Source organism: Scardinius erythrophthalmus (genome assembly GCF_964197995.2).
Source record: "Scardinius erythrophthalmus genome assembly, chromosome: 1".
NCBI lineage: Eukaryota > Metazoa > Chordata > Actinopteri > Cypriniformes > Leuciscidae > Scardinius > Scardinius erythrophthalmus.
Window position 1 is genome coordinate 45,090,435 of NC_138221.1, and position 22,246 is coordinate 45,112,680.

At 37.6% G+C, this 22,246-nt stretch overlaps 3 protein-coding genes across 5 annotated transcripts; all 3 read right to left on the reverse strand.

The window, feature by feature from the left end:
* Window positions 1–1,312: 1,312 nt before the first annotated feature.
* kat8 (K(lysine) acetyltransferase 8) lies at window positions 1,313–6,291 on the reverse strand. Its single transcript, XM_081362264.1, has 11 exons — window positions 5,509–6,291; window positions 5,186–5,260; window positions 4,894–5,072; window positions 4,628–4,681; window positions 4,279–4,443; window positions 2,803–2,892; window positions 2,449–2,589; window positions 2,239–2,332; window positions 1,989–2,139; window positions 1,646–1,800; window positions 1,313–1,533 (listed from the first exon to the last, which is right to left on the reverse strand). The coding sequence occupies exons 1-11, from the start codon at window positions 5,846–5,848 to the stop codon at window positions 1,469–1,471; spliced, it is 1,509 nt and encodes a 502-aa protein (XP_081218390.1). The 5' UTR covers window positions 5,849–6,291; the 3' UTR covers window positions 1,313–1,468.
* Window positions 6,292–6,315: 24 nt separating this feature from the next.
* rnf25 (ring finger protein 25) lies at window positions 6,316–12,242 on the reverse strand. The gene is made up of 10 exons (XM_081362249.1): window positions 12,179–12,242; window positions 11,663–11,734; window positions 11,450–11,546; window positions 11,260–11,327; window positions 11,091–11,160; window positions 10,530–10,601; window positions 10,273–10,419; window positions 9,600–9,689; window positions 9,156–9,293; window positions 6,316–7,200 (listed from the first exon to the last, which is right to left on the reverse strand). Exons 1-10 carry the CDS (start codon window positions 12,223–12,225, stop codon window positions 6,427–6,429), a joined length of 1,575 nt encoding a protein of 524 aa, XP_081218375.1. The 5' UTR covers window positions 12,226–12,242; the 3' UTR covers window positions 6,316–6,426.
* Window positions 12,243–13,677: 1,435 nt separating this feature from the next.
* Window positions 13,678–21,453, reverse strand: LOC308689116 (ras-related protein Rab-35). Of its 3 annotated transcripts, XM_081362678.1 has the most exons (8): window positions 21,033–21,271; window positions 19,770–20,009; window positions 19,269–19,394; window positions 17,812–17,862; window positions 17,505–17,628; window positions 17,281–17,405; window positions 17,010–17,134; window positions 13,678–14,239 (listed from the first exon to the last, which is right to left on the reverse strand). In XM_081362678.1, exons 3-8 carry the CDS (start codon window positions 19,321–19,323, stop codon window positions 14,090–14,092), a joined length of 630 nt encoding a protein of 209 aa, XP_081218804.1. In that variant the 5' UTR covers window positions 19,324–19,394; window positions 19,770–20,009; window positions 21,033–21,271; the 3' UTR covers window positions 13,678–14,089. The 3 variants fall into 3 exon arrangements, with proteins under 3 accessions (XP_081218804.1, XP_081218802.1, XP_081218803.1); XM_081362676.1 differs by having other exon boundaries at window positions 19,269–20,009; window positions 21,033–21,453; XM_081362677.1 differs by having other exon boundaries at window positions 19,269–20,009; window positions 20,830–21,058.
* Between the last annotated feature and the right edge of the window lie 793 nt (window positions 21,454–22,246).

Genomic DNA, 22,246 nt, shown 5'->3' on the forward strand with positions numbered 1-22,246 from the left:
CGTTTTGAATAGCCTACGGTACATATTCGTATCTTCAAACAATAATTTGCATGACATTGGAGAACAAAGATTTCGATGTAATCGACATGGAAGAAAGGATAACCGAGCGAAAACGCAGAAATGTTCATTTGCCAGAGAATGTATGAATGTACCTGTGCGTTTCTACCTGCTGCCAGCATCCAATCACAACGCGCGCTCTCAATCTCCTCCCAAATAATGAGCCCGTTGTTCTCGCCATAAAGAAGATTCACACAGTGGAGGAGAGCAGAATTCCTGCCATTCGTGTTGAACAGTTGGATTAAGTTTAATTAGTTTCGGAAAAAAACGCAGACTTTCAGCAAGCCACACAATAATAATTTGTTCCCTAGGCGCTATTAATTCCAGCGATATACCCATTTCAAGTACCATAAATTCGAACTTTGCTGCATATTACTTGAAAAGAAGCCATACGAAGTTTAATATTCAGAATATTTAAATAGAGATTTTTTTTTTTCATGAAAACATTTTCGAACATTATTTGTAACGTTATTTTCTGCATTTACATAAGGTTCGTAATCGCTATTAGAAAACTGGTATTGTTAGTATAGGAGTAATAACTAATTTACTGTTGTCCACTATATTCGTAGAATATAGTTTTTATATAAAACCATGGTTAAAAACATAATTTCTGCTAAAACACTACCTTTAAATATCTGCCACTCTTTACTCACAGCTACTATTTTAGAACTTTAGTACACAAAAATGCTTCATCAAATAATATTTCAAAAGAATAGAAAACAGTTGGCTATTAACTATATCAGTGGTATAAAAATCCCTTAAAGGTTTATAGTTATTGTTCCTTACGCTGAAGGGCCATTCTTCTACACAAGTCATTTGACCCTCTTTAACTTTATATATAAATATATATACATACAGTACTGTGCAAAAGTCTTAGGCATGTTAATATCTACATATATATATACATACACACACACATACACACACATATACATATATATATGTATATATGTATATATATATATATATATATATATATATATATACACACACAGTGTATTTAGGTATCAACTTTCACCTAAAGCCAGACAGGTGCTGCATGTGCAATAGGTAATTCTATACTGTCTAATGAATAATTCAACATAATGTTGCTTGACTTCACAAACTTTTTTCTTCAAAGTGCTTTTGCCATTTGAACATGAAGGGGAGTCTGGTATAAATATTAAATCACCTCACAGAACATAAATGATCTGAAGTACCACACTGATGCAATGAAATGCTGACTTGAAATAAAGAACCTTCAAAAACAATGACATGAATATTACTATTCATTTATTTAAAAAAAAATAACAGACTCAATACAATGCGAATGTACAATCTTAGACCTTTCCCTCTTGGAGAGAGTATTTCTACGTGACATTTAATGTTAGCTGTGAAAAACATCTGGGATGAAGGGACAGTCTCACTCTCCTCATTTTTTAGAGAACTTGGCCTGTTTGTGTTTAGGAGGTGCCCATTTCAAACAATGTGTGTCCACTGTAAAAACACAAAATGTAAAATGTTTAATGGTTTAAACTCGTAAATACACAACATCACATACATAAAGCTAGCATAAGAAGCACATTTGTGCATTTTTCAGATCCGTTACCTGTTATTGGGGGTTTCTTGTACTGGGCACTTTTGAGATGTTCCTCTACAAGTTTGGGTGTGACACAGATGACATGCTGACCTTTCCAGTACTTGACCATGTTTAGAGACTGTAATGTGCTGATGATGTCACTCTGAGTGATACTTGTCATCTGACTATGGGTACAGACAGTATGCATTAGTTAGTGCTCTTTATCAAAGCATTAGCAGCCAATTTATCTTGCAGTATTTTCCTTTTTTAAAATGTTTGTCTGAATTGTACATGTATAGAAACGTGCATATGACCTCATGTATTTTTTTTTCTTCATGCAGGTTTGTACTTGTATTTGGGACTGGACGTGTACCTGAGGTCTTTGATGGACAGAGTCCCTCTGAAGTCTCGCAGAATCTCTAGTAGTACCCATGACCAGTAACTCCTATAACTCAACTTCCCCAAGTCTGACAGAGGTTTCTCTGGAGACCCCACTGTACTCTCCAGCTTCGAGAGCTCATAACCTGAGAAGAATTATGACACAAAGAACAATTATTCATCTATAAAAGTGCTCATATCAGAGGCGAACAATTGGTGAAAGGTGAATCAGGGGTGAAACTTACTAAATGCGATTAGAAATTTTCCATATCCTCTTCGCTGGTATGGAGGAAGAGTGAGAATACAAGCAACATTGTTCCCATCTGGAGACTCTTTCTCCTGCTCATGAAAAACATTCATTGATAAAGTGTGTTAAATAAGATACAAATTAACAACTTCACTGCATAAATACAACTGACATACAATGTCAAAAACAAACAGTAGAAACACTTTACCTTAGAGAAGTAACCCACAATATGTGCTCCCTGTTTGTTGACTTCAGTGAGGATGTAGAAGATGAACGGCTCCACGTCAAAGTAAAGTGTTTTATGATCCAAAAACAGCTTTGCCAGGAGACACAGATTCTGACAGTAGATCTACAGCGAGAAGGACAGTGAGAACGACAGAAACTGTGGAAAATTCAACTGCACATGGACATGCACAAAATCACATGCACATGTATTAGCCATGTAATAAATCCGTTTAGGTTTACATAGTCTTCTCCAGGTCTGAAATCTATTTATCATGAAATTATTTGTTTCTCTGTTTCATGTTAAATGTAAGTGGTAGGTGTCATTCATTTGGCTCACCTTATGGTCTTTCCCATCAACTTCGTATACTGAGATATTGTTTCTGCGATAAATCTCTTTGCCTGGAGGCTGGCGCCACTGACACTGCGACTGAAACGAGAGCCAATGGGAAACAAAGGAGCGGGAAAACAAAAGAAAGCGTAAATTTAATAAGAATGTAAACCTTAACCTGTGAAGCTAGAAATGCTCTAAAAGACAACGAACACAACAAAAATCTTTTAAAACTAGCTGACCAACACTGACTAAAAACAAATGCTTGTGCAATAGAGTGCTACAGTAATGAGCCCTAAAAAGTAAGTTAGCATTTTTGCACTTCTGGTTCCATTGTCTCATTGTCGAGGTGTTTTTGAATGGGGTTTTGGATAAATGTCTTAATAAGATCTGTGGATAACAGAAGCTCAAGATATTTTATCTTCATATTTGTGCTACAACACAAATAACTTTAGAAAAAACAAAGCGGTTGCTAGCAAGTGGCTAAATGGGATGACAGAGGTTGTCGGGGACATGAAACGTCATCACACCAAAAATGTATCTTAACACTAGATCAATTTCATAGCCTCATTGTGTTTATAATCACACTCTTGCAAATTATCTCTTAACTCAAACTTTCAGATTTTACATAAACATTAAAAGATTTGTTGGAAATTTAGTGATTGGTGTAGTTTATTTATAGCCTAAAGGCCCCAATATACTCATGGCGAAGTTCTTTTTCGTTCTTTGCTTAATGGTAAAACGGAGTTCGAAATACGTGAGCAGCGAGATACTGTTAGCGAACATCTGACGTCGCCCACACCGGTGAGAGCGCTGCGGCATTTAGCGATGCGCGCTTTCCTCTCAATAACAAAATAAACAACAAAACTGAGAAAACAGCAAGCATTTTTTTTTTTAAATAAAGCATAAGAAAAGCATCTGTTCATAGCAAAAGGCCAAATGAACCAGAAAAGATTTCCTCCACACACACCTACATATTACGTAATCGCCACGTTACCAATGGTAGTGGCAAAGGTGTTTACCAGCCGTAGCAAACTTTTCTGGAAAGCAGTTTTTAACTACCAAAATGAACTCCAAATGAACTCCAAATCTGGCCAAATTTTGTGCGAAATTATGTCACATCAGTTCATTCTTCAATTTCGCTTGAAATATATCAGTGCCTTAACCTTTTCTGTTTACTTCTGGTGCTTTTAGTTACTCTCAAAAAATCAATACATTTGTGTTAATTTGTGAAGATTGTCTTTACATTCAAGAATCGTAAACTTTTGTTGGTCAGAGCTTATTTTATGTAAAAATCCAAAAGCCAATGGAAAAATCCTATGCCAACACATAGGGGAACTGTGTGATGCTAACCTCTGAGTTGGCCTGCAAAAATAAATCATGCCTTCAGCACTCTCTTTCAAGCATTTAAATTCATTAGCCAAGAAGTATAGCACCCCCTATGGTACAATGTAAATCAACAACAAAACCATTGTATGGACTGACCAGGTGGTATCTGAAAGTCTTCTCATACTTCATATACTTCAGGCAGTATTCACAGATCCAAAGTTTGGGCTGTTTTCCATAGTCCTCAGGGAATGGAGAAAAGTACCATGCATCAATCTCAAAATTCCCAATCTGGATCTTGTCCACATATTTTACTTTTGTGATCTGAAAATGAAAGTGTCACTTTGATTAAAATGAGAAAACAGATGGACAATTTAATTAAAGCTATACTGATGGAAAACACCATTAAAGTAGATTATTTATCAATGAGGATAAATTATTTTATCCTCATTGATAAATAAATTACCAATGAGGATAGATTATTTATGCAAATGTTGCCCCTTCTTACAGCCTCATGCTCTTTCTCCAGGGCAGCCGTAGTAGGGTCCATCTCTGCATAAGTCTGGAGGAAAAAAATACGGGGTCAAATAATTAGTAATGTTGCTACTGGACTGACATGGACTAGTTCAGACTTTTAAATGGTTCATATGTGAATACAATTTAAACTAAGGTGAACATGGCTCAGTCAAATAATAATTTACTGTTTAAGTTGGAAAACACCAATCAAATTAAGTACTGTGTGATTTAGATTAGCAGAAAGGTGATTACAGGTACCTTCTGAACGTGGTTGATCTCATCATGTTTACGCTTCTGGTTTCGGGTGATCTTCCTCTCCGGCTGGTCCACAAGCTCACCCCCGCCACCTTCCTCCACACTTTTTCTCACTGCGTCTTTCACAGTCTTTGTCAGGGCTAAACGAGCCTTTCCAACCCATTCATCTAAACGTCTGTTGACTGCAAAAGACAAAAGAGAGCATCTGCTCAGTGAATCTGTAAGGACTACACAAACCTGTAAAGCATCTGTGTATGATCAGCCACGAATGGGATTTGAATGCAATTCCACTCACATCCAACATAGTGGACATAAAACTCTTCCCTGCCCTCCTGCTCATTCAGCCTGGACTGAATAACCTCTGCTGAATCTGAAAGAAAAGTACTAAATAAATAAATAAACCAACAAACAGTATGTGCATGCTTATATTACGCATTTCTCAATCAGAATGTTTTTATTTAAAAAAAATGTATGTATATATATATACATACATACATATATACATACATATATATATATATATATATACACGTGATAATACAGTAACGGAGAATTTAACTATAAAATGGGAAATTACGTGTTTCTGAAATACAATTCTAAATAAGTATTTTAGCTTACGCCATGTTTTGTCCGCACGCTGACACAGATAAGTCTCCCCGATTTCCACCGACACCTCTTGCTCTCTGCCGCCGCAGTGCGACATTCCATCCCCGGAGTGCGGAGTACTCGAGCCCGTGGCTTCTCGTTCTCGATCCGCGGCCTCCGCTTCATCCTCTTCCCCGCCGCTGCCGTTTGATGAACATGTTGCTCGTGTTCCCGTATCTAAGCTTCCTCGGTCGGTTCCAGCGTGGCCAGCGTCTATTTCAACGTCCATTCGCTCTTCTGAGCCGCAGTTATCGTATGAATTGTTCATGTTTGGGTGACGATTGCTGGACATTGACATTGCTACGCCAGACATCTTTGTCCATTTGAAAACATTGCGCACCGCGATAAGTCGAGCATGCGCAGTGCACTTTTTCAGTCCTGCTTTGTGTAAACAGTAGCAGTGTACCACTGTTTTGTATCACTATTTAAAGTATTATTACCATTAAATACCAACACATGGTGGGACACATAAAATAAATAGTTTTCTCTACTTTTACATGAGAGCTGTACAGGCTGTTCAGTGCTTTATTAATGATTGAGAGTTAGTCTTTGCAGACGTTTAAAATTAATATAATAAATATCTAATTTTATCACAACCTGCAACAGAAAGAACAAACTTTTTCACATTTCAATTTTGTGGATTATTGACACAATTACAACTGCTTTAGTAATAGTAAACTTCACTGAACTTCCAGAGTGGTTAGACTCCTTCCTAACTGCAATGTATACTCCATTTTCACTAACAACGACTTACCCAAAAGAGAAAGGAAAAACATGGGTCAGTTAATTGCTTGTGGAGAATTTTATTATAGACACAGACATGATGATAGTACAGCTGGAGAAACAGGGAGGTATGCTTGTTCCTCTGCCTGTACCTCCCCTCTCCCATTGTCAGAGCACTCCCTCTTTCCTAAATTCTTTTTCCACTCTTTGAAGCAAACCCCTACCACCACCTCTATGAGCTCCACCCCCTCTGTGATGATGCCCAGCTCCTCCCTCTCTGGCTCTATGTCCACCTCCACGGTGACCGACACTCCCAGAATTATCCCAGTAACCGGGTCCCTTAAAGTTCCTCTCCTGCCAGTGTCCATAATGTCGTCCGGAGCCACGACTACCACGCTTCCATCCTCTACCCACATGTTCCCTTTCTGGGTGTCCATCCTGTAAGAATGTCTGATCCACATCTTCTGAAATACAAACATTTTGTTTGCCCACATCTTGTCCACAGTTAGATTTTGAAGTAACCTTGTCTTGAGGAATACATTTTTCTTCTTCATTGATCAAAGGCTTCCTGAGCTGTGCTTTATTATCACTGAGTTCAAATGCCTGTCCTTGAGCTGTGCTTTCTACCTGTGATGTAGTGTTTGGTGGGTCTGAGTTGACATAATTAATCTTATCAGAAGACTGCGTGTGCCTGCCTAACCGTTCCACCCCAGGAGAAGGCATTGCATGACGTCCTGATCCACCTCTTCTGCCTCCTCTTCCTCTATGACCTCTCTTGAAGTCACCTTGTTGCCTTTTCTCATGAGTGTACAGCCGCTGTGATTGGCCTATAGTGTGATGACTTTGAGAGGCTTGGGTTGCACCAATGGAATCTGGGGATGAGGAAGGGAGTGACTGACAAGATTCGGCACCAGCGGCATCTGTACCAGGAGAGTCTTGAGCCTGAAGAAAAAAAACATCCCTCATTCATTTATTCATTCAGATACTGACATTGAGAACTCAAAGTCCTCAATTGTCACTCCTCTTCAGGGTGATATATATTATATATATAATAATAATATATAAAAGCATTAGGGCTGACTTCTAATAGTCGAGGATTCGACGATTCAATTCGGAGAGGTCTGATTCGACTATGAACCTCATAGTCGAATACATGGGCGTCAGTTTGGTTTGAAATGTGCTGGGGACAGAGACGCATTCGCATTTTCAGAAGGGCTGGGTACCATTTTTATTTTATTTTTTCAGGTCATGTTTTGAAAGACAATGTCCTGTAGCTTACTAATGTAAATAAATAAAAATGTATTCAAAAATCTGCTTCACATTTTCAGCAGGGCTGCGGAGCGGCTGTTAGTTGACTCCACACGGTTCTCATGTGCGTTAAAAAGCTTTACGTGGTTTAATGTACCTAAATAATGATTACCAAATTCCCCTCTCATGTTGCTCCTCATAACCACTTAAAATGGTAAAAAAAATCGAACCCAGAGTCCAATTATTATGGACGTTATCTGACATTAAGCGTTTCTGCTTCACATTTTCAGCAGGGCAGCGGAGCGGCTGTGAGTTGACTCCACACGGTTCTCATGGGCGTGAAAAAGCTTTACGTGGTTTAATGTACCTAAACAACCATCACCAAATTTCTCTCTCATATTGCTCCTCATGTTTATGAAATGTTATAATATATGTGTGATATATATGTGTTTTTTAGCTCTTTTGTTTGAAATGGAAAAAATCTAGCTGCTATCTAAAAAAAAAAAAAAAAAAAAAAAAGGTTCAACTATCAGTCGACTACGGCAAAATCTAACGAATCAGATTCGACTATGAAAATCCTTAGTCGAAAACAGCCCTAAAAAGCATACACTTTTTTTAAAGGGGTGGTATAATGCGGCCATTTTACAATTTGTAAAGGTAAAACTCTGTTGTCCAGAGAATGTATATGCAAAGTTTTAGATCAAAATACCCCACAGATAATTTTTTACAGCATGTTCAAATTGTCCCTTTTTGAGGGTCAGTAAAAAATGCATCGTTTCGTGTGTGTGTCCCTTTAAATGCAAATTAGCTGCTGCTCCCGGCAGAGGGCGGACCTTCAAGAGCTTGTGTGTGTGTGTGTGTGTGTGTGTGTGTGTGTGTGTGTGTGTGTGTGTGTTAGCAGCTCCGATTACCTCAAGCAGACAAGCACCAAAATGTCAGAAACTGTTCTCCCTTTAATGTTTAAACTGTTGGACAATGATGGAGAGACTCAAGAAGTGACAACATGTAGATTGCAACAGGACGTTTCTGAATGGTTAGTTGATTAATTTATGTTGCTGATGTGGAGTTAACTATCTTCAAGTCTTTGATTAGCATATTCTGTCATGATAATCTATAAAATCGCTTGTGTGGGACTGTTGTAAGATGCATACAGAGTGACATGCTAATGCATTTTGTGTTATGTACTGTATTGCATGTGAAAAGACGGATGAGAAGACAGCTCAAGCAGACTCTCAAATGTGCTCTACTACAACAACTCTCCTCTTCTCAACATGGACTGCATGTTCCCTAACTGCGTGTTCCCTAATGATGTCACTAACCCGGGAGGAAACTTGTGTAGTCCCTACCAGCCGTTTGTTGTAGTCCTTAAAAAACGATTTCTTTAAAAGCAAATATCTTCCTTTGATTTCAACTTTGAGCATTGTAACTTTGCAGATGTTGTTTATGCTCAAACAGCAACATTACACACTAACTAAAGTTAAAAAAGTGAAATCATAATCAACAACCCCTTTAATACAATATATTATCTTATTATAAATTATTTTTATTATTATATATTGTTTTATTTTTAATTCAGTTGTGACTCCCAAAACTTTGCATTGTGTATGCGGCCGAACATGTCAAATCGGAATGTTCCATTCAGGATTTACCTCATTAATGTGAATTAGGAACCTATTAGACTCTTCTTCTGGGTCAATAACTCCACCCTTTTCCTTCTGCCGTTCCATAATCTTCTGGAGCGCTGCCCATTTCGTTCTAAATTCCCCATCGATGACCACATCCTCCTGCTGTGAGTGAAGCAATAATAAACACAATGTTCATGTGTATCCACAGCATGTGACCAGTGAGCATACATTAGGGTGTTGAGCTTTCAAACTAGACATCCTGGCATAGTCAGCTACAACAAGAGGGACTGCACATGGGACAATGATGCACTGTTTAAAAAAATCTACTGCTTGGCACTGAACACAAGAGTGACTTTGTCCACTTGACATTTCTAACAATGATAAACGTCATGCCCAGGCCAGTTTAGCTTGACCCAACTGCTAAAACCGTGTCCACAGAGAATGATACACTGTGCCTGTATGTCTTACCTGAGTGAAAATTGGAGCAGGGGAGGAAAGAAGGGCATCCAAATCGTAGGTCACAGGCTCTCGACACACAGGGCAAACAACAGCCAACTCCTGTTAATGAAAGAAGCTCATTTATATCAAAAATGCCTTTTGTTTACAGCATACCTCACTGCACATTTATGTTTTGCAATTAGCTATTATATTCAAAGAAATGTTGAAGCAGATTATATAATAATTACATAATACACTAAATCTTTGACTGGGATGTATTAGAGCAAAATGTTACATATTTACAATTGTAATGCTCTAAGGCAAAACAGTACAGAAACTATATTAAAGTATCCACCATATTTTTCAGGTAAGAGTGTGTGCGGCCATTTGTAATTTGAATGTGTCTGGCTTCCAGTTGTTTTTAGCTGTGCAAAACAGCTTGTTATGCTGTTTGATACTGCAAACTAGTATTTCTTACCATATTATTTTAACGTAGTGTCTTATTTATAAACACTGGTTTGTAGCGCAAACAGATTTATGGTTTACTGCACTTTGATATATTCTTCTCATTATTTCTCTATAGCGGCTAATAAATCGGAAGTCTTGCACAGTCACAGAAAACACCTTACTTCCATGTTGAAAAACAAGGTGGATACAAGATAAGGAGACTGTAAGTATCCTCTGCTATGATGAACAGCCCCACCTCTTTTTCCGTCTGGTCTCTAGTTTTATCCTCCTCCAGCTCCCTCTCACGGTCCTGCAGCTCCATCTCAGAGTGAGTGATGTAGCGGCCAAGGCAGTGCGAGTGGAAATAGTGATAGCAGCTGGTCTTAGTGAACACTTCCCCTTCCTATGGTTAGGACAAAACAGAGGAGGAGGAACAAGTTCAATTTTACAAACAGGCCACACCGCACATTATGTGCATATTTTTATGGTACTCTCACAATTAAAATACCCCACCTTAAAGCCGTAAAGACAGATGACACAGTTTCCATGGGGAATATTGCTCTCAGTCAGTATCTCTTTAGCCCTCTGTGAGGATAAAATAGAGAAATCGTTTGAGACAAACACAAGATAAAAGGAATATACACTACCATTTGAGGTTGAAGCATAAAAAAAAAAAACATTTAAAATGCTATTTATTACTGTGATGGCAAAGCTAAATTTTCAGCATCATTAATCCAGTCTTCAGTGTCACAAGATCCTTCAGAAATTATTCTAATATGCTGTTTTGCTGCTCAAGAAACATTTATTATTATTATTATCAATGTTGAAAACAGTTGTGCTGCTTAATATTGTTGTGGAATCAGTGAGAAAAAAAATCAGGATTCTTTAATGAATAGAAAGTTCAAAAGAACAGCATTTATTTTAACATTAATAATGTCTTGTTACTGTTACTTTTGATCAAATTAATGCATCTGACATGCAGCTGAATAAAAGTGTAAATTCCTTTTAAAAAAAACATATTGACCCCAAACATTCGAAAGTTAGTGTAGTTATGGACCGAATAAGGAATCTAACCTCTATGAGCTGATACAGTACAGGTGTCCCCATACATGACTCTGCCTCCTTCTGCAAACTGCTCTGTAAACTGATAAAAGAGCAGCATGTGAAAACACTGGAAAGAGTAAGAAGTGAAACAGGACATTCTCAAGTTTAAACATAACAATATCTAATAATAATCAATCACCTGAGCAATTTATCATCCGAGAGTCCACGTGGATTGTGAATAGAGATGCAAGGAGGTGAATATGGATACTGAAAATGAATAAAAAAATACACCAACAGAATGTAAGTTGCTATATAGAAGTGTCAATTAAATACAAAACATGTTAGATCCATTACTTTAGTCAAATATTGTAGCAATTTAACCAACAAACCTGAGAGTTCAGGTCCATTGTCAGTGTAAGACGGACAAACTGAGAGAGACAGTCCTCCGCAGTGGAGGGATGGAGTACCAAACTGACTGTACACCCTCTAATTGAGACACATTTGACATCTTTATTTCTGTTCAGGTTAATAACAGTTAACTATATTATTTTCTCAGGACATTTATGAAAAACTAAAAGAGCAATACAATATAAAACATTTACCCCTCATCTCTCTGAGTAACACTGAGCTCATCCAAGTAGATGGACTGCAGCACTTCAATTTCAGACAGGACACTGTGGTGTCAAACAGATGTGAATTTCGAGTAGAACTGCTTTAATGTAACATTAACATGAGTATGACACATCAGATAACCAGAGACGCTGGGTCAAAGGCACACAGTAAAACACTTGGCCATTTGTTTACTTAGAGACTGACACTTGCAACGCCCATGATTACACCGGTTAAGTCCGAACAACTTAACTATGGATTCACTTATTAACTGTAATTCTCGGATAAAATATTTTTTGTAGTTTTCGGTATAAATTAGATTGTATCATTAAATTGTTATGTTATGACAAATCACGGAATGTACTTAGTCACATATGACAGCTCTTTGTACCGTTAACAAGTCTTCCAAATAAGGAATTTAGTTCATATGTCAATCAGCTCTGGATTTATATAGTAATTAGTAATTAATACACGTTTCTGTCAGTATTTTCCAGCAACATCATACTCACTCGCTCTCGGCAGCCATGTTGGCGGTGACGTCACCACTCCACGACATCGGTCAGCTGACACAGAGCCGACTGACAAACAGATGGGAATTTCTAGGATGCAGGAGTTTATGATTCTAGATCCCTTTTTCTTGAAACTATTATTTTTCTGTATCTCATGCGATCTTTTACTGGAATTATTTATTTTAAAAAAAATATTTAAAAAAACAACAAAAATACTTTCTCACTAATAAGGTCAAAGTCTTTCAAAATAATAAATATATTTTTCCCTGTCAAACATTTCATGACTAAATATAAAGCTGATATTGATACACGATGCTCAAGTTCACACTATTAGTCCAGTCATTTTAAGCCAAAATGGGGGTCAAACTTGAACAAATTGCAACAGAAGCAAACTCAAACTGATTTTGTATCCTCAGTATGTCCTGAGTAAGGAAAAAAAAAGTCCCGAAGAATCCCTTTTGGGGAAAGTTTCGAAAAAGACCCAAATATAGCCTATTCATACACCTATTCATTCGTTTTCTTACGTGAAGAGGGTAAAAATTTTAACCTGTAGATATCACCATGAAAATTACTGAGTTGATTACTTACATCAAGACAAACAAAAATTGTATTACAAGTTTTTTTTTTTAAATTGTTTGTTAACATGGACAAACGGTGCATAATCTAATTATGTATAATTTGCATAAATACCACAACAGATCTAAACATTGGGTCTAGCCAGGAGAAAATGTCTTGTTGAATCTTGTTGACAAATAACAGTAAAATACTTAATGTTAAGGTCTGAATGGAACCCATTTAGGCTACCCATGAGCATTAATACATAGAGGCAGAAAGAAGTACTTTAGAAACCAGCCTTTATTCATTTTTAAGAGATTGGGTTTGGGGCTGGGTCCGTGGGACTGTTTCTGGGGGACGAGTCTGAGGGAAGAACAGGAGACGATGGTAAGGAGAATGCAGAAGACAAAAGGTAAGCAAAATAAAAAGTGAATCCCCAGAAACAGCCCCACAGACCCAGCCCCAAACCCCATCTCTGCAATAAAAATGAATAAAGGCTGGTTTCTAAAGTACTTCTTCCTGCTTTTATGTATTAATGCTCATGGGTAGCGTAAATGGGTTCCATTCAGAACCATAACATTAAGTATTAATGACACATTTATTAAAGGTAATATCCAGCAAGATATGTATCCAGCAAGATTAATATCTTACCCTCAAGTGGTTTTTCTCTCTTTTTTTATTTTTACTAAGTTTTGTTTTTAGTTTTCAGCTCTTTAACTCTTTTCTCATTTGTATCCTGATGACATTTAACATATTAATACATTTTGTATATTGTAAATAAAATTTAAAAAAAGGGAGTTTATGATTCAACAAACATGATTCAGGTCAAATAAAATAACTTAAAGAAACGGTGCTCACCATTTATTTAGTAGGTTTAATCCAGGAAAAACACGTGACTTTTTGTACAAGTTGAACAGAGTTGTATTGAAAGAAGAAAGTGAGCATTCCGTTAAAATCATGTTTTATTGCTTATTTATTAATTGCATACATTAATGACATATACCAGGTCAATTTTAATCCAACACGAAACATCTCTCACAAATAATAGTGGAACACATTAGACAGTTTGTGTATAGTGTCTTTCCTGGACCAGACTTTTGATACCAGTGTAAAAACATGCCAGTCAATTCCCCTTTTGTAAAAAGCACAAAAAAAATTAAAATAAAAAATGGATTAACGTGTAAACAAAAGCTGATGTTCGGCACATAATAGTGATTTTATTCCTCTTGGCTTTATCTAAGCGCAGTGTTAACATAAAAAAAGTCACATTTCTGATCTGTTAAGTTGACGCAAAGGAACAAAGTTGCAAAGGTGTTTGATTTGTCCTTCTTTCCATATCTTCCAAACACCTCTGCTCTAACAGCATTTCTTCCCTTTCTTCCTCCTTTCTCTGTCCCTGTGGGAATTAATATGGACAGTGTCCTTTTCTCTCTCTCTCTCTCTTTCTGCTCGACTCTGGCTCTGTTTCTTGGCCCGAAGGACCATGTGGGTGAAAGCCATGAACATCTGCAAACAGAAAAGAATATAAGGCATGCATATTATACATTTTAATTTAACACATCAAAGTGGACAGAAAGACAAACTGTATTTTCTTAATAAATTGAAAACTTTTTAAACATTCTATTCAAGCTAAAATAAAATGTTGATGATTTTTTTCATGAATTTGAGCTTAAATGTACAAACAAATTACATATTTCAAGTTTTTTCCTGTCATTTTTTTTTTAATTAATGCCTTAAAATAGCTTGAATGTACCTCAACACTCTTTCTTCATTTAGTATACGCGGACTATGAATATGCAAAATTAGCCCCGCCTCCACTTACTCAAAGCAGCTCAGAGATTCACTTGGTCAACTTTACTGTAGTAAACGCTGCACAATGGCAAGTGGAAATACTGGTTTCATTCAGCCATATATGTTTGAACCAGAAACTGATTCAGAAGAAGTGGAAGAGTGAATTATAAAGGCTCGTATTTATCAGAATGGTAATGCGTTTTATGAATCGCTCTCTACAACGCCAAACACATAACGGTAATTAATATGATTAGCCTTTTGTTTGACTACGTTATCAAACAGCAAATTCTGAGAAACACTGTTGATGTTTAAAATCAACCCAAACAAACACACCCCTCCCTTCATTGCTCCGCCTCCAAAATGCACAAACACGCAAAAGTGGAAGTGTCTCTTTATCATAGCAGAAGCGAAGTAAGATAAAGCTTGGCGAAAAATAAAGCAAAGATGACAAACAAACGACATGGAAGAACAGAAAAATTAACATACAGTACACAAGTACATACAAGCAAGAGATCGTTGTTAGTCACCAGAGGCACACACTCAAATCCATAGCCGCTTTGCCATCGTCGGGCCGAACGGTTCTTAGGATGGTAAGGAAAGGTTCCAGTTTTGTTTCTACTTAAGCCTGGCACGGCACGGCACGATTACAAACTGTTCTCAGCCCGGATTCCTGTTCCGGCAGAACCCATGAAGTGATGTCAACTCAGAATTGATCACTTGTCTGTTGCCTGGCTGCTAGTTTCTCTGTAGCTGGTTAAGTGCACTATTTGAGGGACGTAAACACAAACTAGTGGTGGGAATCACAGGGTACTCACGATACGATATGACACACAATACATGGCTCACGATAAACGATAATCTGCAATACACTACAATTCTGTGATGATCGATATATTGCTAGACAATCCTATAATGATACATGATCACGGTATCACATCAACTATGAAAAGTGCAGATGAAAAGTGCAGGTTCTAACTGAGTCCAAACTGTTAGAAAACAGCACAAAATGTTTTTCAGACTGTAAATTAAATTTAACATTTTAAGTAAATTAAACATTTCATACTTTTAAAAGCTTAAACTTTTCTTTGTGTGTAAACGGACACATTTCACTGCTTATCGACATGCTTTTATAAACCTCGTAGATTTCAAAATTTACCAACCTCTTTTATTTAAACCTGGGAATATCTCAGTGTTTACCTGCTACCTGGGAATACTGTTGTCAAAGGTTCCGACTTGGGTATTTTAAAACGAAACGAGTGTGTTAGCGCTCAACATATATGTTTGTGATTGGTTCCAGTGAGCAAGACTTCCAAAACATGTTGCAAATAGACTTTGATGCTCTTCACCGAGCGTTTATACAGGTACGCACAGGAGCGCTGGAAAGCAGACGTCTATCAGCGGATCCCTAATATATCCGCTGATAGAAGAATCCGCTAATAGACACTTGTTTTCAAATGCTCCCCTGTGTATCTGTGAAAGCGCTCGGTGAAGAGCGTCAAAGTCTATTTACAACATGTTTGTCCCATTAATGGTATGAAAGCCGAAGTGCGTCCAGACTTTGAACTTATTCGTGGCTGGGGGATCTATTATTTTACTCACACTGCTATCCACCATCCCCTTAAAAACTCTTTATCTTAGGCTAGTTAACTTATGTTCACGTTTCACGTTCACACGTTCATGTGTTGAGGGCTACCTCGAGGAGCCATGAAGTAGCTATGCTGGGAGCAGGGCAGCCTATTTTGAGCGCCTTATTTTATTAATAAAAAAAAAAAATCGATATTTGGCGCCAGTGTATCGATTCTCGCATCGCACGGAGGACAAATTCATATTGCCCTATCGATATTTTGTCCCTAACAAAAATAATAATACAATTCTCCATAACGTGGTCGCTCTATACATCTCATATCATCTGCAAACTTATTTGTTATCAAGGCAACGACTGCCGCTTTTATATTACATTCCAAAGAGCGATCGTTATCAGCCCCACAGTGGAAAATTAATCCATAACCGTTCCGGCTGGCCCGGATCAGTACAGAATGGAACAGTTGCGCAATAAGAACAAAAAAAAAGCAGAAAAGCGTCTATTGTTACTCGTGTATGGAGCAGAATCAACGTAACCTCTGCGTCTATTTTCAGGCCTTCCCGCTTAGGACTCTTCAGTGCTGGAAAGCTTTTCTAATGTTACCATGGGTCCTAATGCTGATCATAACCCTTCCTTTTCCAGTGATATTCCTCTCTTTTGTAATGTCTCTCAGCCATCTCTCTTTCTACAGTATTTCTTCAAATCTCCCTCTTGCTCAATCTCTCGCTCTCTCCTCCCCCATAATGTGCGTTTACGCCCCTTGCTGCTGATTGGCTACAAGTGTGTTGTGCTGCTCGGTCCAATCCACTTTTAACAGCGTTTCTCAGAAATCACTTACTGCACCTTTAAATTAACTTCAATTCAATATTTTGTGAATACAGATCACAGCAAAACGAACCTCACCTCTTCTACGTTGATATTCTCTTTAGCGCTCGTCTCAAACAACCTCACACCAACTGACTCTCCAAAGCGCATAGCATCTTGGCTGTCCACAAGCCTTTTAGAAGGATCATCATTCTTGTTTCCCACTGTTAGGGATCATAGTGAAAAGGAATATTAAAAATTGGCCTACAACAAATTCGGAATATATAACCAAAACATTTATTTTCATATCACAATACACAACAGGGAAGGAAATTAAGTTAATAAAACAAAGTTGTGTGTTTAAACTAACCTAATATTTTGCAGACGTTGTCACAGTTCTGTGAGATTTCGTTTAACCACCTTTTCACGTTGACAAATGATTCAGGGTTTGTAACATCGTAAACAATGATGACACCATGAGTGTTTCTGTAATACCTAGAGGAATACAGCAAACATGTAAGGGGGAGACCGAGAGAGATCATAAGAGTGGTCAAACAGATCAAAACTGTACGGTTTGACTAGAGCGAGGCTTACGTCGAGGTGATGGTTCTGAACCTTTCCTGCCCCGCGGTGTCCCAGATCTGGAGTTTAACTCTTTCTCCGTCAATCTCTACTGTGCGGATCTTGAAGTCAACTCCAATAGTGGTTATGTAACTTCCTGTGAGGAGCACAAGAGCATGATTTTATAACATTTCAACTCCTTAATCACATGTCAAGCAAGCATCTACTCTCACTTTGTCTTGAACATGAGAACACAATGAATCAGATCATATATTTACAGACCCTTTGGCTCATTTTCTGTCTCTGTCACAGACACGCATTCTGTGCCAAGCAGACTCACCAGAGAATGAGTTGTCTGCGAATCGTAGGAGCAAACTGCTTTTCCCTACATCTGCAACAGAGTCAGAGTAGCATTTGTTAAATGTTCATCTGTAATTCCTCAGTGCATGTATATTTTGAATTAAACACGACAGTATTTTCTATAATAAAACAAGATTATAGTAATAAATAGATATTTATATTAACGGTTTAAAAAAATTAATATATGAGAATAAAATGGCAATAAAATGTCCCCACAATAAATAAAAATAAGTGCAATGGCATAGCGTGAATACAACAACACTAGCAAAAATGTCTCAAATCGTCCATCTGCACCATACAACTTAACCCTGCTTAAGATGTCCCTTTGTGACAAAGCTCACAATATTAAGGGGTCAACTGGCATTCATGAGCCTATTCATATCTTTACGGTGACAAATGCTACACAGTTACAGCGTGTCAGTGGCCACGACAGACTAGATGAGAAAAAAAAAAATTACAAACATGATGAACTCTTGACTTGAGAATGCATTACTGAGAAAATAATCAAGATTACACATTTGCAAACAAAGAGTTCTTTGAAAGTGGATGCATAAACAGATTGTTAAAGTCAGCATTAAAAGAAAATTCACTATTTTTTTTTTATTCTTAACAATTCATCCAAGTATATTTCATTTAAATGTGGGGTTTTTTTTACCTCGTAATGTTTAATTAAAATGTAGTAACTAGATCTTTGGGTGAAACGAATACATCTCTCTGAGGATGTATGCCAGACTATGTCACTTTTTGTGAAGACCCCCCTTAAAATTCCATACACAACTGATGAATTGAACCAAGTCCCTGCCTTAATTTATTTTATTTTTATATCTGATACACTCGATGTACGTCACAATACAGAAGAAAATATCTGTAGTTACTTCCATTTCACTGCAACATTTTTAAAAATAAAAGCAAAAAGCATAAAGATTATAATCCTGTATTTTGTTCATAAATGGGGATATTAAATGAAATGCCTGGAGAAAGATTTATAGTAAATTCACATAAGCCAGATATGCATCCATGATGCATAACTTATTTATGTGCATTTAATATGAAAGCAAAAGGACAACTACTTAAGCGGTGTAGCTTAAACTTTCACAGTACGCATACCACACAAGTGCATAGTATGCATACTCATGAACTGTTCAAATGACTAAATTCATGTAGGGATGAGAACTGATGTTACTCACTTAGTTTCATTTCATCTTAAATTGTGAAATTGCAGAACAACATTGCAGTAAATGGCAAGCACAAGTCTCAAGCATTCTTAGTAATGGACAGGGTGCTACAGAAATAGTTGGGCTTAAACACCTATTTTTTTTTTGCCAAATATTAGTAATTCTCTCTGTCTGATTGGGTTCTCCATTAAAGAGCCAGATAGAAAAGCTGGAACAAAAACATATTTTGTTAGCAAGTGTATAAAAACACAAAAGTACTGACTAGAGTCACCAATGATGAGCAGCTTGAAGAGGTGGTGGTAGTCTTTTCCCGCCATTCTTCTGTTCAAAATGTGTCCTCATGAAACAAGTTTAACAGCTTTCAACACCTTTATATCCCTTTTCCTGTCTTAAAATGCCAGGTTTAGAGTTTTGGGTGAAATACTGCAAGCATCATGTGATCGTCTTTCCAGTTTTCCTCAGAATTCAAGTGTGAAATGATGCATCAGTTTGATTTCAGTGCATTTCCATTTATGAATTAGTGATTCTGCATTGTCCGTGCAATATTCTTAGTTCATTTTAAAACACTTTAAATTTCAAGTAATATTTCCATTGCTTAGAATCTATGTGAAATGTACTTTTCGTCGCCTCGCCTTCAAGTGCAAACACATTACCACATTGTTGTGGTTAAGTCTCAAATGACTCAGGTTACAAAGTAAGCAGTTCTTTAATCGCTGATGGTGCTCGTAATGCCGAGTTATGAGTGCGTCAGGGACCAAATTACCCAGAAAAAAAAGGCCGATTTGTTTCAGATCCAAGTTGGTTTGTTTCCAAATCTTGATTTCACAGATATGTAGATGGCATCTCAGTCACAACAATTCCATTCCGCCTGTTTAGCCAATGCATGCAGGGGCTGGTAGCTTCCCTCGCTTTCAAAGATCACTGTTACTCAAAGACACTGTAGGAATGCAGGTTCAAGCCGGAAGTGAGACAAGTCCTAGTCGGTCCCGTTCAAGCCCTAATCCTAGAAAAAAGGAAGAAAGAGACCGGTATTATTTACGGAACTTGTTCAGATTATTTAGACATGCACCCCCTTTTGCCCAGAACAGCAGCTGTGGCACTAAATTTAGCTTCTTCCACTCTGACAGGCAAATGACACCCTCGAAACCACATGCACCAGCTTTACGCTAGGGTTATGGATGGAAATCAGGATACATGTACACACACATCTTTCCCCTTACAATTGAAACCAAAACAGTGGACATAACGATTAAAAGCCCACATAAAACTTACTGCTGAGTCAAGACAAAGCTAGAGACTCAGTAAACTGCCCAAATGTTCCATGAAAACAGGAAGGGACGTGTTTTTCCTGAGCTGCCGTTGCGAGGAGGTCACAGGCTTCTCATTACACATTTTTTTGTCTAAAATGAAGGCAGTATGATAAACAGTAATGTCCTTCAGGCAAATGTGATCATTTTAACACGGAAAATGTGGAAGAGAAGTGAAACTGACACACCTAAGCCTAGGTCCGCTTATCAGACAAAAAGAGAAAATAATTTTGGTGCCACTGCCAACACATCTAAATCCCTCAATGCAAACGCGTCCAAATTAAAAGTGAAACTATTCGGTGCTCTAATACTACAACTGGAATAAACAGTAAAATCACGGGGAAATCACAAGAAGGAGAATCATTTGTAGATTTAGAGGCAGATTCACTTTATTCTGTTCGTTTCTATACGGAGTGTCCTTTAGATAAGCGACCTTGCGTCTGTATTACATGAAAATCTCGCGCAGTAATCCTTAGAAACTCAGAATCATGGATCGATTAAAACATGCCGTCATACCAAACCTCAAGTTGAACTCTCGCCTTAATCTGCTTCTTAAGTTCCGTCTCCGTTAACCACTCGGTCAAACTTGTTTACATTACTCAAATCAGCAACTCGTGTAATTTACTCAGTTGTTTTGAAACGCAGCTAGGCTAGCTACTTAACTAGCCGCAGATGCTCTAAGATAATAAGATCAAACTCAAAGCTAAAGAAAAGCTCACCGAACACACTTTAACCCACATAATCCAAGCACGCTGGGGAAAACTCGGAAGACTTGGCACAAGTTCCTGCTAGGGCGGTCGGTTAGTGTCGGGTTAGTCCTGCAGGCAGCACCGGGATCCGGGGATCCAGTGTTAAGGGAAGTTCGGACAGTGTCCCAGCGGCCGCAGAGATCAGATCCGCCCATCTGAGGGCGCCGCACCTGAATGTTGAGTCACTCTCATCCTCATCATGTGCCCGAGTTTCTCTGTCTCCTCCTCCTTCTCCTCATGCCACTCCTGTTGCTGCTGCTGCGGAGATTGCCATCGCTATTCTGTTGCAACAAACAAACTGATGACATTCCAGCCACACATTATAAAACCAAGTCAAAACCAAGCTTGCCAACAGAAACAACATTTTGGCCATTTTTTTTTACCATTATACGTCTATTCTCATTTAACCCTCTGGGCTTCTTCATAATTGGGTCACACTTAGCTTCCTCCCGCCCGAAAACGGGCGAAGCCTTAAAATTGTACTTAACTTTGTCCTAGGATAACCATTCAAATATTGTTTTGTTCTATAATGTTTTCTGATTATTATATAGAATTTTTAGAATTTTTTATGATACTTTGCATTAATTATGTAATTTTTATGAGCTATTTTTTCCATTAGAATTAATATATATATTTTTATTTTATTTATTTTATTTTATTTTTCAATAAATGCAACATTTCACATCAAATTAGAGTGCAGGCCTAAAAAAAAAATATTTCAAGTGAGAAGAGCGCCACCTAGTGGCTTCAAAATTTATTAATTTGTGTCATGTCCTATAACCGCCCATAGGCGGCCTATAGCTTTTTTATTTATTTATTTGATTTATTCCCATTCGGAAAGAAAACAATTTATTACTAATCAACCACTGAATGGAACAACACAAATTATATATCATTTTAAAGCTTAGAATCTCAGCTTTTTAATGCATCTAATTAAATGTATTAATTCCTAACGAGTGCTGAGTAATCCCTCTAAAACCAAGTGTACCGCCAGCAGGCGCCACCTAGCTGCGAAAATATTTATTACCATATTTTTCAAAAATCTTGCCTTGATAAACACAAAGTTGATGTCATTTGAAAGCTTAGAGTCTGAACTTTACAGTGAATGTATCCACTTTGAAAAACTCTTAAGTATTGCTGAGTTATTTGCTGATACATAGAATTTCTCTTTTTTTCATAATCTA

Coding starts and splice junctions, on each gene's coding strand:
- LOC308689116 (XM_081362676.1), bottom strand. CDS start 19,323: ATGGCGGGAAAAGACTACCACCACCTCTTCAAGCTGCTCATCATTGGT. Junction 17,406..17,504: donor TTCAGAACCATCACCTCGAC/GTAAGCCTCGCT, acceptor GTATTCCTCTAG/GTATTACAGAAACACTCATG. Junction 14,240..17,009: donor AGAATATCAACGTAGAAGAG/GTGAGGTTCGTT, acceptor TTCTGTTTGCAG/ATGTTCATGGCTTTCACCCA.
- rnf25 (XM_081362249.1), bottom strand. CDS start 12,225: ATGTCGTGGAGTGGTGACGTCACCGCCAACATGGCTGCCGAGAGCGA. Junction 11,735..12,178: donor AACATGGCTGCCGAGAGCGA/GTGAGTATGATG, acceptor TTGACACCACAG/TGTCCTGTCTGAAATTGAAG. Junction 10,420..10,529: donor TCTGTCTTTACGGCTTTAAG/GTGGGGTATTTT, acceptor TCCTAACCATAG/GAAGGGGAAGTGTTCACTAA.
- kat8 (XM_081362264.1), bottom strand. CDS start 5,848: ATGTCTGGCGTAGCAATGTCAATGTCCAGCAATCGTCACCCAAACATG. Junction 2,893..4,278: donor AGACTTTCAGATACCACCTG/GTCAGTCCATAC, acceptor CTCTCGTTTCAG/TCGCAGTGTCAGTGGCGCCA. Junction 1,534..1,645: donor CAAGAAACCCCCAATAACAG/GTAACGGATCTG, acceptor GTGTTTTTACAG/TGGACACACATTGTTTGAAA.